Genomic DNA, 17,618 nt, shown 5'->3' with positions numbered 1-17,618 from the left:
TTCATAGTATATAATCTGATTTTATTACAAAAAATCTTGTATATCACACTTGCTACCCCAAATACTGCCAGACATACCACACACATTGTACTAACATTGAACCAGCACTAGACACATGCAAACACACGACACAGGAGAACAGTCAGTCCCAGGGTATAAGCCAGCTTCAACAACAATCTCACTAAAATCAGATCTTATTTCTCACAACCCCTAAACAAAGATCTGAGCACATCCCATTACCGGTTACGTCAGAACATCCTTTCATCCGACCAATCAGAGCGTAGCCTACAAGATCGTGAAAGTGACAGTCGGAATGTGTTAGAATCCAGACCTCGAAAACTTTAACACAGGTATTCCGAACAACAGCCCTTTATGACTGAATCCATATAATCAAGGCGATCTGTAAGCCATTCCAGAATGTTTTGTCCAGTTTTCAAACTCTTAATCGAGAATTTATCAAAATATGTTTCAAAGCCTAACACCAGTGAGAGCTGCCTTATGATTGGCAAATGTGGACTTCTTGTCATTCCATTGGTTGGTCAAAGTTTGCAAAAGGTCAGTCTGACGTTACCCGTAAAGGGATGTCCTCAGATCTATATTTAGCAGTAGCGAGAACTGAGATGTATTTTAATGAGATTGTCTTCAAAGACATCCTGTCTGGGGCACCCTGCCTTGCCTCACACTGTACCAATAGGAACAATCTGGGTCCTACACAAGGATAGAGGGAACTCTTCACAACTGGGCCCAACAGCTACAGACTATCAATTAGCACTAACCAAAGCTGCTTTGGATGCAAGGGACAAAGACATTTTCAGGCTATCCCCCATCACCCTTGATGACTAATCTGTGACAATATGCAGAATGTGGGACTGATGGTTCTCTTGTGGGGAATCAAACCAGTCTACAACAGATCACTCTGCCTGCTAGGCTACCCAAACCACCATTTAAGGATTAGCTGTTAATGATGGTTTTCCTGCTGGGAATCAAAGAACTTAAGACTGTTTTGATACAATACAATTGTGTAAATTCCACCTCACGTCAATCCCAGACCGATTGTTTCCCTGAATCCTGCCACTTGTCAATGCATTCAGATCACATTGCTAATGCATGTAAATGCATTGGATACGACATGAAATACTGGCTGTATTTCAATGGAAATGAAAGCATTATAAATGCAATTTGAATGCATTAATATATACATATTTGAAAATGTTGAAATATGATTTGATGTGCTATGACTCCCACCATCTCTTCAGCAATAGACTTGATACCTGTAGATCCAGAGTTGTGTCCCCTTGCAACTATTCATGTGACAATTTACATCCGAGATTTATCATCTGATTTATCATGTGCTTATGCCGTCAATTTGATTAGTATAAATACATTCGCAAGACCAACACACACTGTAAACTCACTCTTATATAGGCAAGGATAGCTAGATTCTTTAGGATGTATATATATTTTTTTGTACTCATTACCAAATATTACAAAGTCTATGTATTCAGGTAATGTAACTAGCATTAAAGGTTGGTCCACTTTGTCAAAAGTGACTAGAGCATGTAAGCATCAGTAGCTACACAAACTGTTGCTAGGGTACATGAACTGTTGCTAGGGGACAACATGCTCCTATTTCTTCAGTTCACAAGCTGGTCCATTGTCTCTCCACAACATCCTGCTCCATCGGTATCATCATCTCCAATGTCTATCAATAGAGTTCAACGATCAATCTTCTCAGAAGCTGTCCACATTTCCAATTGACAAGGTCCCTCAACTGCAGGTCCGTGGAATCATGTTAGAAGCCCATGCCCCCCATTCCACCCATGCCTCCCATCCCCCCCATACCTCCCATCCCTCCAGCTGGTGCAGCAGGCTCTTCCTTAGGAATTTCCGTGACGACCGCCTCCGCTGTGGTGAGTAGAGAGGCTACTCCTGCAGCATCAACGATAGCTGTCCTCACAACCTGCAACAGAGGACAGTTTCACTGTAGTCATAAGAACATTGGTCATGTTGGTCACACACCAAATCACTGGGTGCTGAAGTTGGCAGGTGATTATACTGCGCACCCAAACATAATGTGCGTGCGTGAGTGCGTGTGTGCGTGCGTGCATCTGTTTAATGCTGCAAGCAGCAATATTCCATCTATATGGTGGTCTGAAAATAATCAAGTCTGGACCAGACAATCCACTGATTGATATCACGAGCATCGATTCACGCAACTGGGATACGATGACATGCATCAACCAAGTCAGCGAGTCTGACCAACCGTAACCCCCATCTAGGGGATGCAGTATTTAGGAACAGTTTTTTAAGTATTAGGCACAGTAAAAACTACATCGTGTCCCTTCTGTGAATTCAGGTTAACAAACAGGTGCTTACACAATTGTTCAATAAAAATATGAAATCTGATCAAAAATCAAAAATGATGATTTACCACATAAATTGCATTTACTGTTCTGCTAGGCATTGTTGCATCAGTCTGTCAATACTTATAAATCCAGCACACCACATATTAGTCATAAGACCCAACTTGAGGTACAAGACTGCTAAGCAATGAATAAAACAAAAAATCACCAGACTTAAATAAATTACCTTTGTTGGGTCAATAATTCCCTTCTCGAAGAGATTCCCATACTCGCCAGTGAGTGCGTCATACCCAAAGTCCCCATTCTCATTCAGCACCTTCTCGACCACCACGTGGGCCTCCACGCCAGCATTGGAAGCGATGGTGAGACACGGCATCCGCAGGGCCTTGCGTACAATGTCAATACCTGGCAACAATGACAGGCACATATCAGCGTTAGAAATTGGCACTAGTCCTATAGTCCTGGTATCATAAGGACTGGTAGACATTTGCCATTTTTAGGGGTTTTGCTATAAGTTAACATTGTAAGGACTAGTGGACTGAAACTGTCAGTTTCTAACTCTGCATATCACCATGCATGAAAAGCTTTGTTTGTTTTGCATGGACTGTATAAATAAGCGTGTCTGGACCAATCCTCAACCTTCTGTACTTGTTTATTTTCTGCTTAATAGCTCACTCAGCAATATTCCAGCTATATGACAGCAAAAATATATATCTTATATATGATGGCAAAGATTGGGTCTGGACCAGACAATCCAGACATTAATATGAGGAGCAATGTCCCACAGTATAAGGTACAATGTCCCACAGTATCAAGGTACAATGTCCCAAAGTATAAGGTACAATGTCCCACAGTATCAAGGTACAATGTCCCAAAGTATAAGGTACAATGTCCTGCAGATACAATGTCCCACAGTATCAAGGTACAATGTCCCAAAGTATAAGGTACAATGTCCTGCAGATACAATGTCCCACAGTATCAAGGTACAATGTCCCAAAGTATAAGGTACAATGTCCCACAGTATCAAGGTACAATGTCCCACAGTACCAATGTACAATGTCCCACAGTATCAAGGTACAATGTCCCACAGTACCAAGGTACAATGTCCCACAGTATCAAGGTACAATGTCCCAAAGAATAAGGTACAATGTCCCACAGTATCAAGGTACAATGTCCCAAAGTATCACGGTACAATGCCCCACAGTATCAAGATGTCACACAATCAACCAAGTCACCACTCAATCCATTTCGAAGACTAACTACCAGCAAAGGTTGCTGGCAACCATACCTGTTTTCTGGTCACTGTTTTCAGCTTTAATGGCATCCAGTACGGGCATACATCTGAGAAGTGCAGTTCCGCCTCCTGCAACAATGCCCTCCTCCACTGCAGCGCTTGTAGCGTTGAGTGCATCATTGATACGATCCTTCTTCTCGTTCACCTCCACTTCACTTGTCCCTCCAATCTGTGCAAGAGGCATAGTCAGGTTTAAATAGGTCGATTGACTGATTGTTTAACACCGCACTCAGCTATATTCCAGCTATATGACGGCGGTCTGTACATTATCGAGTCTGGACCAGACAATCCAGTGACTGGGACCAAGTCAGCAAGCCTGATCATCCGATCCCATTAGTCACCTCTTATGGCAAGCATGAGTTGCTGAAGACCAATCCTCCTCTACCAAGATCTTCACGAGTCAATAGACTCAATCGATCAACACAAGTCTACTGAACTTGATTGATATTCAGAAGTCAATCGAACTCGATCGATCTTCACGAGTCAATCAATCTTTACCAGTTAATCGAACTCAATAGATCAATCGAACTCGATCGATAAATCTTCACAAGTAAATCAACCTCGAACTCAATTGAGAGAGAGACAAAGTGAGCGAGCTTATTCGCTAAGACGTGTAAAACCAGCAAACATCTGTATGGTGCTGACAAACCTAGAAACACAAACTGTGAAAACCGGAATTTGAACCCACAATCATAACTTCTGCCATGCTCAAGGGACACAACTCTGCAATACGAGGTGCAACAGACATAAAGGAATCACACGTCTGTGCTTCCTGACTGACGCAGCACCACTTACACATGTACTTATCAATGCTTTGAAAATATGTCTGCTGGAATTATATGGACAACTTATATAAGGTAAATCTGCACCCAACATGTGAACCTGTATCTAGCCTAATCAGTACAGAGACAGCGTGTTTATGTTGACTCCATGGTAACTGACCTGACAAGAGTTGATCTAGCACTACTGTGCACCCGAACAGTTACAGAACCGAGCATTGTAGAAGAGTGCATTGTTCTATTGTTGCTACCTAGGATAAAGACCATTGTCCCAATTGACACTCTCCTTTGTACTGGACACTCATGGGCATGTTGAGTGAGACTGAGTTGGGCTAAGTGCCTATTGCACAAGTATTGACTACTGGGATGTATGCTCTAGGAAAGGTTTGCAACTTTGAGTGAATGTGGTGTCTTTGTGTGTGTGTGTGTGTGTGTGTGTGTGTGTGTGTGTGAGTTGGGTTTAATGCCGCTTTTAACAGTATTCCAGTCATATCGCGGCGTGTCAGCTTAATGTGGGAGGAAAGCCCGAAGTGATGCAGGTCTCAGACGTTTACCACTTCGGTGAAACCCACGAGCACGGGTATGGTGCTGACAAACCTAGAAACATAATCGGGGCGAACTGGGATTCGATCCCACAATCATAGGTTTCTGGCGTGACCAAGGGACGCAACTCTGCACAGCGAATCGCGGCGCCTTAGACGACTGGGCCACCCGTGCCCCCCTTTGTGTGTGTGTGTTCTAGTCTGGACTAATGCTGATTTTACCATGCCGCAGTTTAACATGAATACCCTACTAAGTGTTTTGTGACTCCAAGCCAAACAGTCTTCCTTTTAGCCCTGTAATGCTAAGCGGCAGGCAGGATAATAAAGTACCATCTTTTATCATCTTTTAGTATGACACACAAACCCACATTGGACATACGAACCGGTATCTGACATATGAACTCGTATCTAACAAGTGAACCCATCTTCTGACATGTGAGCTTGACATGTTCAACCCGTATCTGACATGTGAACTTGACATGTGAACCCCAATCTGACATGTGAACCGTCATCTGACGTGAGCCTGTACCTAACATGTGAATCTGCATCTGACATCTGATATGTGAACCTTTTCTGATATGTGAACCAGTTTCCAAAATGTGAACCCATATCTGACATGTGAACCTGTATTTAGCCTAATCAGTACAGAGACAACGTGTTGATGTTGTCCCCATGGTAACTGACCTGACGAGAGTTGATCTAGCACTACTGTGCACCCGAACAGTTACAGAACCGAGCAGGGTAGAAGAGTGCAATGTTCTTTTGTTGCTACCTAAGATTCCATCCCGGTATAAGACCACTGTCCCAATTGACACTCTTTCTTGTCCCAGAAACCCTTGAGTGAAAGAGCGAGTTTGGCTGTTGGGTTAACATGGTGAGTGAGTGAGTGAGTGAGTGAGTGAGTGAGTGAGTTTAACACCGTTTTGAACAATATTTCAGTTATATCACAGCATGTCAGCTAAATGTGGGAGGAAAACCAAAAGTGATGCAGGTCTAAGATGTTTACCATTTTGGTGAAACCCACGAGTTGACAAATCCAGAAGCAAACAAGAGGAACCTGGAAATTCCCAATCAATTATTGGGCAGGCATAGGAGATGCAACTCTGCACAGTGAATTGTGGAGAAAGCAACAATCTACAAGCACCAACCTTCAAGACAGCCACTCCATTGGACAACTTGGCAAGCCGCTCACTCAGCTTCTCCTTCTCGTATTCCGATGTGCTCAGCTCAATCTCATCCTTGATCTGGGCCACTCGCTTCTCAATCTCCGCCTTCTCTCCCTTACCCTGGACCAGCAAACACACAAGTCAAACATCTGCCTTCTCAAGCAAAATGGGAAAATAAACCTACCAGCAGGATTTACCCGACACAAAATACTCAATACGCTAAAACTTTGCAGATTTTACTACAGGAAGTCATTGAGTGACAGTGGTTCATTTCACAGGTTCATTTTGACAAGACATACAATATAAATTAATGAAGTACAGTCATCCCCTGCTCGTACGTGGGTCTCGAGGTCGGGTGAAAGTTCAACTAACGAGGACACGAATACATGTACTGTATGTGTATGCACACTTAAGAGTATGTGCATACATGTGCATGGTTACGACAGAAAAATTAACGGTGTTTATGAGAAAAATAAAAATGTATGATTTTAATTTCTATGTTTTCTCTTCGCGTAAGATCGATCTTTTGTACAAGTTTGGGTACATGCTGTTATTTGACCATTTGAACCGAATCCGCGAAGGGCGTTATCGCGGGGGTATGACTGTACATGTAATGAAAACGACCGTGCCCACAAGGCACTGTACATAAAATTCAACCATGCCATTACCCTTTATATGTCTGCCGCAGGCACGGCGGCACCAGTAATTTCGAGCCTTGCACATATAATCAGGAAATCCATGGTTTCAGATCATGCTCAATGCTATTACATCATTACAATTCTAGAAGGCAAGTGCAACGTCTGCATGTCACAGTTAAAACCCTGAGAACTATTCCTATCCCTTGTCTTCAGCAATTGGACAAGCACGGCGTACGAGGTCAGAAAAAGACCTGCATCGAGTCCGCTAGTCCAACATGAGTGAAAATCTGAACATATAGATTGTTTCTTTAGTTATTTTACATAATCCGCTTATTTTCTTTTCTGTTTACCTTCATAAGCAGTGTGTCGTCCTTGGTGACGGTGACCTCGCCGATGTTGCCAAAGTCCTGCATCTGGATGTCCTCCAGCTTGTACATGTCGCCCTCGTCCCCGAACACCTGCAACACGAACCGGCCCGTGTCAGTCCTCAACAGTCCCGACAGGAGATCTTCCCAGAACCTTAGTCCTACAACACTTCTGACAAGAACCAGAACCAGAACCTTGGTCCTACACTTCTGGCAAGAACCATAACCAGAACCTTGGTCCTACAACACTTCTGACAAGAACCATTACCAGAACCTTGGTCCTACAACACTTCTGACAAGAACCATTATCATAACCTTGGTCCTACAACACTTCTGGCAAGAACCATTACCATAACCTTACTCCTACAACACTTCTGGCAAGAACCATAATCAGAACCTTGGTCCTACAACACTTCTGGCAAGAACCAGAACCAGAACCTTGGTCCTACAACACTTCTGACAAGGACAAGAACCAGAACCTTGGTCCTACAACACTTCTGGCAAGAACCATTACCAGAACCTTGGTCCTACAACACTTCTGACAAGAACCATAAACAGAACCTTGGTCCTACAACACTTCTGGCAAGAACCAGAACCAGAACCTTGGTCCTACAACACTTCTGGCAAGAACCAGAACCAGAACCTTGGTCCTACAACACTTCTGACAAGGACAAGAACCAGAACCTTGGTCCTACAACACTTCTGGCAAGAACCATTACCAGAACCTTGGTCCTACAACACTTCTGACAAGAACCATAAACAGAACCTTGGTCCTACAACACTTCTGACAAGAACCATAACCAGAACCTTGGTCCTACAACACTTCTGACAAAAACCAGAAGCAGAACCTTGGTCCTTCGACACTATCAACAAGGACACTACACAGAAACTTGGATTACATTTTAGAAAGTGATAGTCATGACTCAAATCATGAAATAAAAGTTATATTTGGCACTCAGAAATGTTCCAATGATTGATACAATGAGCATTGATCCATGCAGTTGGGATGGCATGCATCAACCAAGGCAGCGAGCCGAGCCACCCAATCCCATTAGTCGCCTCAGATGGGAGGTAACTCTAATAGTTCCTGCTCTATTTATAGTGTATCTTACACACTGCCAATTCAAGTATTGTGTGCATCTAAGTATCGATGATATTGTAGGTATCAGTGAATCGTTACAGCCCAAGAAACAAACACAGTGTATCCAGTCTGGTGGGAGCAGCAACATCGTGCCTACCTTATCCCGCCTGTCTGGAGTTGATCTAGCACTACTGTGCACCCGAACAGTCACAGAACCGCGCAGGGTAGAAGAGTGCGGCTCTACTTCCTCTCGACCTAGTGATCAGGCCATAAGCATGAACTGCTCCATAACATTAGATTTTAGTTGTTTAATGCTACACTCAGCAATATTACAGCTATATGACGGCCGTATGTAAATAATAGAGCCTGGACCAGACAATCCAGTGATTGACATCATGAGCATCAATTCACGCAATAAGGATGTGATGACCTACAAAAACATGGAGGTACTGGGTACCTATTCTACCCCAGAATCCTTTAAGGAGATACAGAGTTTGGAATATGAACAAGACGGAGTAGACAGCTGCTTACCACTGCCCCAGTTGAGATGGCCACATCTGTGAGGGTGTTCTTTCTGTTGTCTCCGAAGCCAGGTGCCTTCACAGCACACACCTGGAGACCCACCTTGATCCTGGAACATGGATGAGCAAGTATGGTTTTACGCCCATTTTATCAATATTCCAGCAATATCACAGCGGGGGAACGCTTTAACCATAAGGCTTCCCCCCTGGAACTTGAACATGGTGAAGTAACGGATTCGTCCACAACAGACTTTGAAATATTTGTTTCTCTTCAGGACCCATAAAACACATATATGTTTTCTGAACGACTTGCAAAAGAGTTCTCACCACTGTGCCGGTATTGTCTGTATTTTATGTCACTAGTGTAAATTTGTTGTATTTCACTACAGATAATGAGTGAGTAAGCAAGTTTGATTTTACACCCTTTTTAGCAATATTTCATCAATATCACGACGGGGGACACCAGAAATGGGCTTCACATATTGTACCCATGTCGGGAATCGAACCTGGGCCTTCGGCGTTACAAGTGAACGCTTTAACCACTAGGCTACCCCACCACCCCTGCAGGTCATGCTGAAAGCGGACGGATAATCTTCACCCACCTGTTGAGCACCAGCGTACTGATGGCCTCGCCGTCAATGTCTTCAGCGATGATGAGAAGGGGTTTGCGAGCCTGGTTGGCTAATTCCAGGGCAGGAATCATCGACTGGACACTGGAGATTTTCTTTTCACATAGCAACACAAGGGCGTCCTGGAATTCACACTTGGCACCTGGAGTCAATACAGCGGTACATGAGTGAGTGAGTTTATGCTTTATGTCACATCGGCAACATTTCAGCTATATCGTGACGAGAAGTTATATATTTTTAATACACAGGGCTACATGAGCATTGGGAGATTTGGTTGGTTGGTTGGTTTGTTGTGTAACGCCGCACTCAGCAATATTCCAGCTATATGACGGCGGTCTGCATAAATAATCGAGTCGGGACCCGAAATCATGAGCATCGATCCACGCAATTGGGATCGATGACATGAATCAACCAAGTCAGCGAGCCTGATCACCCGATCCCGTTAGTCACCTTTTACGACAGGCATATAGAACACTGCCCATGAGCAGAGGTATGGTGCTGACAAACAGGAAACATAATTGCTGCGAACCGAGATTCTAAAACCCGTTTCTTACATGCCCATGGGACATCACCCAGCACAGCGAAGTGTGACGCCTTAGATGACTGGTCCCTCTCTGCTCCTCTAAGCTGCTTTGATTTGTTTGTTGCTTAGCGCCGCAATCAGCAATATTCCAGCTATATGCAGGGGTCTGTAAATAATTGAGTCTGGACCAGACAATCCAATGATTGACATCATGAGCATTGATCCATGCAATCTTATGACAAGCATGGTCGCTTTTTACGGCAAGCATGGGTCGTGCTGCTTTGAAAAGTATTTCAGTTATATCACGGCGATATAGGAGGAAAGTCGGAACTCATGAAAGTCTCAGACATAAAGGAAGTTGTCAAGCATTGGTCCCAATGTCAGAGTTCCTCGCAGTACATCACCTTTAGCTGTGTTCATGAAGTAGGGGGAGATATAGCCGCGGTCGAACTTCATCCCCTCAATTGTCTCCAGCTCATCCTTCAAGGTCTTGCCATCCTGCAACAAATACACTCCACAGTCAGGGAACAATGTCATTAAAACCATATCCACTCACCGCCAAAAGAAACGTGAATACCATTCATGCTGGTTAATATATGAAGACCATCTTCCTAGGGCAACGTAGTTAACTGACTATAAAAGTTCAGTTTCCACCCTTGCTGAACTAGGCTGGTAGTATGAAGTTATATTTTGGCTGGACTAACGAGTCTATGCATACTGCATAGTCCAATCAAAATCGCATAACGAACATGACATCCGGGTCGTAAACTGCCGTGCAGATTTGGGTCGATTGCAGGATTTGCAAAGCATGTGTTCTGCCAACTTGGCACAACAGATATTTTCCAAATCTTTTCATGTTTTAATCAAGGTGCTCACGTGATTTGATGCACTTCGTGAAGTAAGACCTGTTTTATCACAATATAGATGTTGATTATCGATCAGATCAGATCGTCTTGACTGGGCGCTGCCGTTTTGTTTGAAGCAAATGCAAGTGATATGCAAGCTGGAATCCGATTGGTCAATAGGAGGGTCAGCGAAGGGACAACTCGTAATAGCCACTGGTGGCGCTACGATCGAGTCCAGAAATCCCAGCCTAGTTCGACAAGGGTGGAAACTGGACTTTTATAGTCAGTTAACTCCCTTGCCTTGGTAAGATGATGAAGACATACTCATATTCAAGAGATATTAGATTGGTTCGATGCACAAACGAACATACGGGTATGTTATGTGAACTGATGCACATGAATGCATCACATGTGACGTCACAGATCCATGACATGCGTCATTTGTCTCATACAGGATTAGCGTGTAAAGTTTGAAAATCATGTGCAGCATATCCTAAAAAGAATAAACACTCTGTGGTAACACTTGATTGATTGTTGATTTTGTCATGATCTGGAGCAAACACTGTCTGCCCAATCTATATGAATGAGGTTGGTCTAACACCGCTTTGAACAATATTCCAGTTATATCACAGCGTGTCAGCTTATAGTGAGTGAGTGAGTGAGTATTGTTTTACCCCACTTTTAGCAATATTCCAGCAATATCGCGATGGGGGGCACCAGAAATGGGCTTCACACATTGTACCCATGTCGGGAATCAAACCTGGGTCTTTGGCGTGACGAGCGAACGCTTTAACCACTAGGCGACACCATCGCCCCCAGTGTGAGGAAAGTCTGAAGTGATGCAGGTCTCAGACATTGACCACTTTGGTGAGCTCATGAGCACAGGTATGGTGCCGACCAATCGAAATAAAAAGGAATATGTGGGTTCTTGAGCTAATCAGATGTCACCTTTCTAAAACAATATGGTTTAATTTCTTCAATACATTGATTTGAGAAATCCTAACCTTAGCAACAACCAAAACAGACCACTGTAAACAATCACACCCTTGATAGCACACAAATTTGGGTGTAGATGCCATGGCTTAAGAAACAAAAGGATGTACAATAAAATATCCAAATCCAAAACTTATTAGAGGAGTGTCAAGTTTAGGCATGAGCAACATAAACATAGTTTGACATGAACACGAATATAATGTTCTATTTTGACAGATGTCCACAAACAGACGAATTTAGGTGTTTACAGCAAGTCGCAGCAGCAGAACCACAATTTGTCGAATGACATCAGCAATCTTCAGCTATGAAGTTGTTTCTAGTGAGAGGTCATTCGACCTCATGTTACAATAAGATTCAAATGACGTCAACAATGCCGTCCGGATGACGGAATCAATACACTGTTGTCTCGTGATGTAATATGACCCTAGGTCACATATGATTTTTAAGAAACCCCGATATGATTGCCCTCATAGGTAATAAACAGCCTTATCCTTCTCATTTTCAGGTGATTTGCTTTAGAACGACAAAACTGATCTTGGATATAGAAAACAACAAGGCAGTATCCTCCAGCTGGTATATGAAGCAGCTCGGAAACATTTCGCATCTCACCTTGACTGTGATGACACCATCACGACCCACTTTCTTCATGGCGCTGGAGATGAGGTCCCCAATCTCCTGATCTCCATTGGCTGATATTGTGGCAACCTGAAGACCATACGTTAGTCATGTTTCAACAGCATTCTTCATGAACATGTATCTTGTTATTTCAGTTAATGAAGCTGTGAGGAATTCTGATTAGTTTCAGTGAGAAAACAAGACAGCTGTCATCCCTCCATACACTGTAACAATATGGTAATGGTAGGAGAAAGCAATGTAACGAGATATTCTTAGTGGTATGCACAGAACGTGTTTACAGAATTATCTCCGTTAGTAAGAAAAACAATTTTGGGGGAAAACTGTGATGTTTCGATGTAAATAAAGAGGAACCATGGTGTTCACGGAGTCTACGATGTGTGTTAGAATAACTATATTTGTTGTGTGAATCATGAATAAACCCTCAAACTTTGAATTTTGTGTTAACGGCGAGTTGTATGTGTGAATGCATGCCTAGCAGGGTACCGCTATAATATATATTTCTTAAGACTATGCTCTACAAATGCCAATACCTGAGCAATTTCTTCTGGTGTTGTCACTGGTCTGGACATCTTCTTCAGGGTCTCCACAACAGTGTTCACGGCATTCATCACACCTGAAACCAGAGCATTACTCTCAGTCCTGGCATATTGCTGAGTGGGACTAAACGACAAACAAAACAAAACTAGCTCCATCACCTGGAATATTGCCGAGTGGGACTAAACAACAAACAAATATACAAAACAAAACTAGCACCATTAGGTCAATGGATTAACACTGTTTGTTGTTTAACATTGCATTCAATGCAATTACAGAAAATATTTATATATACCGTATTCGACATAATAAGCGCCCAGGGCGCTCTCAAAATTAGAAATAGGGGGCTCTTATTAGAATGTTATTTTGGTGAAAAAAAACAGAGTTGAAAGATAAATTTCGTGGTTTATGCTGACAGCCTGAAATGTTTATGTACGACAGATATATTTTGCAAGAATTAAATGCCCATAATTAAGGGTGCATATAACACATGAGTGCGTATTATACGCTAATAAATAAGTCTTGTGTACATTGATCAATCGGAAGGGGTGCTAATTGGGATTGTTCACTAGCCAATACCTCAGCAAATGTCGCCGTTGGCGCTTATTAGAGCGGGGCGCTTATTACGTAGAATACGGTATTCTCAAAAGAAGTCAAAGAACACACAATTTTTTCACATGACAAAAGTTAACCCCATGACAGATTAACTATAGTCATATTAAAAAATCACATGTATGAAAATCACATGCACTCACCTCGCCTAATTTCAACAGGATTAGCTCCCTTGCTGATTCTCTCAAACCCTTCTTTAGCAATGGCACGAGCAAGAACAGTGGCAGTGGTTGTTCCATCACCGGCTTCTTCGTTGGTGTTGTTTGCAACATCCTGTACGAGCTTGGCCCCGATGTTCTGATACCTGTCCTTCAGCTCAATACCCTTCGCCACAGTGACACCATCCTTGGTAATTTTAGGACTGCCCCAACTCTGCTCCAGAATAACGTTCCTTCCCTGAATTTGAAAACAAAGTACAACCATTATCGAACGATTAACAAACTGCACATGTTAGGACTAGGACATCTTCAGCATGAACACATGGGGTCATTTTCAAAACTGATGGGGCCACACTCACGTAAAACTCAACACTGATATGCAGGTTATTGATGCAGAATCACCATCCACAAGTTTTGTTTTTGTTTGTAGTTTAACACCGCACTCAGCAATATTCCAGCTATATGACGGCGGTCTGTAAATAATCGAGTCTGGACCAGACAATCCAGTGATTGACGTTATGAGCATCGATCCACGCAATTGAGATACGATGACATGCATCAACCAAGTCAGCGAGCCTGACCACCCGATCCCGTCAGTCGCCTTTTACGACAAGCATAGTCGCCTTTTACGGCAAGCATGGGTTGCTGAAGACTTATTCTACCCCGGATCTTCACGGGTATTCCACTCAGAAGTAACAATACTGATACCCAGAATGTTTCGAATGGCATCTTAGTCAGATGTAACATTGTGTCACATATTTAGCCTCAACAGCTTGTTTGTGAACACTGGCGTGAGCATGTCTCTTCATAGTACTCTTTCTCAAATAACAATTTAGCTATAGCATTGAAATAGATTTCACATGACTTCTACAAAGCTGACTTGTCGTATTTCTTTCTGAGTTATTCCGCAACCATGTGTAAGCTCGAAGCCATTCGTTGAAAATCTCTACCTTTCTCAGTCTTTACTACATTTCCGCAGTCCGTCACCATGGTCACTGCCAGGTGAACCATGCGACACATTCTGTGTATCCCCAACATAACTTGTTGATTCCTTATACTGAGGTCATTTGAAGCAGAAACATCTTTGTCATAATCAGAACTATGACTACTATATTAGCAAACATTTGTAAGCTAGATTCTCATTGGACCATTTGTGACTTTCAGCCAATGAAAGGCACCAGAGCTCCAGATAAGCTGCGTATCTGCGTGAAATACGCATCAGAAATGCAGAAATATGCAGTAAAATAAAATCCAAGCATATCAAATACGCAACGAACATTACAGATACGCAACAAAAATAAAACTTGTGCGTATCATCAAAATATTGTGAAGTAACCCTGTGTATTCGATTAGCAAATCAGCAACATATTTTGAAATTATAAACGGGCATTCCGTCAACCTCACAAAACTCCACGATGACAGTTACGTCATGATCATTTGCCATCACACTTTCTTGTGGAAGTATCGTGGTATTAGCTCTCGAACCCACACGACACCAGTTTGCAGGGACTAGATGGATAGTGTTTTTAAATATTTAACTTAAATACCCACATGTGTAAAAACTAGTGGGTAACAGAAATTTGAATACCCAGATAGAATTACTGATACCCAATGATTTTAAAATGCATGGGTAAAATACCCACAACACCAAAAGCTTATCTGGAGCTCTGAAGGCACTGATAGGAAATTGAGGATGTTTACATTGAATAGTAGAAGCAGCTGTCCGGGTGATGTAAAGAATTTTTGATACAGTCAGTGATTCCCATAATAACATAAAATAAACCCATCTACATGAAGGCGCCCGATGTCCCACTGACCATAAATATTATGCGCAAGTCACTGCAGGAATTCGGTAAGACAGCTGCCTTGGCAGAACACTGACTGGGACTTATGGAATACAGAATACGTACCTTTGGTCCCATAGTAACAGCAACAGCATCTGCTAGGACATCCACCCCTTGTAACATCAAGGCTCGGGCATCAGCACCAAATTTGATGTCTTTGGCATAATTTCTGACAAGGGCTGGAGCCACTCTTCTTGCGAGACATGGACGGAGTAAACTTGGAAGTCTGTACATTTTGGCTAATTTTACTGAAAAATACAAAAATAAATTTGCGGCTAACTGTTTCGTCTGTTAAAATTTACACCTGACATTTATTTGCATATTCTGTACCAGAACATACAAAATCTACTATCGTGATATGATTTTTGTTTTTTTTGTTTAATGCCACACTCAGCAATATTCCAGCTATATGACGGCGGTCTGTAAATTATCGAGTCTAGACCAGAAAATCCACTGATTGATATCATGAGCATCGATCCACGCAGTTGGGATCGATGACATGCATCAACCAAGTCAGCCAGCCTGCCTGACCACCCGATCCCGTCGGTCACCTCTTACGACAAGCATAGTCGTCTTTTACCTATTCTACCCCGATCTTCACGGGTCTCATAATATGAAAATCAATTACAAATGTTGAAACAAATGAGGTAGCTTTCAACAAACACATGTCAAACAATGAAGAGTGGTGGGATGCGTAAAGCCATTTAACAAGTTCAATATCAAATGACTTGTTGCTACTTGTTCCTGACCCATGAAGATCAGGCTTAGAATTGGTCTCCAGCAACCTATGCCTGCCGCAAGAGGCGACTAACGTGGTCGGGCGTTAGAAATTGTCAATAGTCATGTAGTCCTTGCCAAACTGCCCAATAGTTAAGGTATCCTAAAGACTAGCAGAAACTTGCCATTTTTAAGGGTTTTGCTATATGTTATCATTAAATTTTATATTTTGGAATAATATTGTAACCTATGTCAATTAAGGTTTATAAAAAAGCTACTCAGCAGAGAGTTGGCATGAGAATAATTAATGAATATGTGAAGAACATGAAAACAACATCAAATGTCATTACCACTAGATATTACTAATATTCTTACTTAAACCATCCTGCTATTCTTCTTGCAGTTGATAATGAGCAAGGAATTCACCCACGATTCTGAATGTTTATTTTAAACAAGTAAAACTCACCACTAAAGCTCATTATCCATCATGTAGTGAGATTATATTTCAACCTTAACATGGTTTAAATCTAAGAAATCACTCAAAACTGTTGAATCCGGATGTAAAAATCAACTTGCTCCTTTGGGGCGTGTTGATTCTAATCCAGGAATCAAAAGATTCTCATGATTTCTACATTACTTAGAATTATCCCAGAAATATTTCTACTGGATCTGTAGGTTGAGTATTTACATCTAGGCTACTACCTTGAGCAGTAAAGTGACTATCATTTTCTCCAACAAAACCTGATGAATGTTGGATTGTTTACGCCCACTCCTGGCACTAGAGTACTGCTATTGTCTAAGACAAAACCCATTAATATCCAACCGGCAACTCAACCTAAGGGAGATAAGCGCGACTGCGATAAATACCGAGAAGCATACAGCTACATTTCGAGAACGTTCTTCGACTTTTAATGCCTTATAGCAACACAAAATGTCCACAGAAAGAGATTTTTTATTAAGATGATATAAAAAAGGCAACAAATGAACTTCATGCATCACACCTTCTACAACACTATTTATTTACATGGCCTGTAATCATAGGCCATGTGCGTGCCCGGTGCACGTGGGTTGCCCATGCCTTGCTATTCTAAATTACATAACGCTGGTGCGCAATTTAAGACAAATGTCCGTGTTCGCAAATAACTGCTATGTGCGTTTGTAAGTAAAGGCAATGCACTATAACCCTACTGTTACCTGAAACACCGTTACGATCTTCTTTTCGGACTCTGAACTTGCGATGCCTTCCTCTCGCCGACAGCTTTACTTATCAAGGTCAACAGGGACCGTTTCGCAATCGTCACCTTTCGTAATTTATAAACTCATGTACGAATACAATTAAGGCATTTTATCGCTATTTTGTGATAAAAAAAATGTTACA

The 17,618-nt window shown here is 42.2% G+C and overlaps 1 protein-coding gene across 1 annotated transcript; it reads right to left on the bottom strand.

The window, feature by feature from the left end:
• Positions 1-17,543, bottom strand: LOC124120011 (heat shock protein 60A-like). The gene is made up of 13 exons (XM_046482734.2): positions 17,435-17,543; positions 15,590-15,771; positions 13,665-13,917; positions 12,906-12,988; positions 12,349-12,444; positions 10,306-10,399; positions 9,352-9,520; positions 8,760-8,859; positions 7,133-7,240; positions 6,127-6,264; positions 3,652-3,826; positions 2,590-2,768; positions 1-1,960 (listed from the first exon to the last, which is right to left on the bottom strand). The coding sequence occupies exons 2-13, from the start codon at positions 15,755-15,757 to the stop codon at positions 1,793-1,795; spliced, it is 1,731 nt and encodes a 576-aa protein (XP_046338690.1). The 5' UTR covers positions 15,758-15,771; positions 17,435-17,543; the 3' UTR covers positions 1-1,792.
• Positions 17,544-17,618: the final 75 nt, after the last annotated feature.

The sequence above is a fragment of the Haliotis rufescens genome, unplaced genomic scaffold, assembly GCF_023055435.1.
Source record: "Haliotis rufescens isolate VD_foot unplaced genomic scaffold, xgHalRufe1.0.p SCAF_91, whole genome shotgun sequence".
Taxonomy (NCBI): Eukaryota; Metazoa; Mollusca; class Gastropoda; order Lepetellida; family Haliotidae; genus Haliotis; species Haliotis rufescens.
This window is presented reverse-complemented; position numbering and strand designations above follow the sequence as displayed.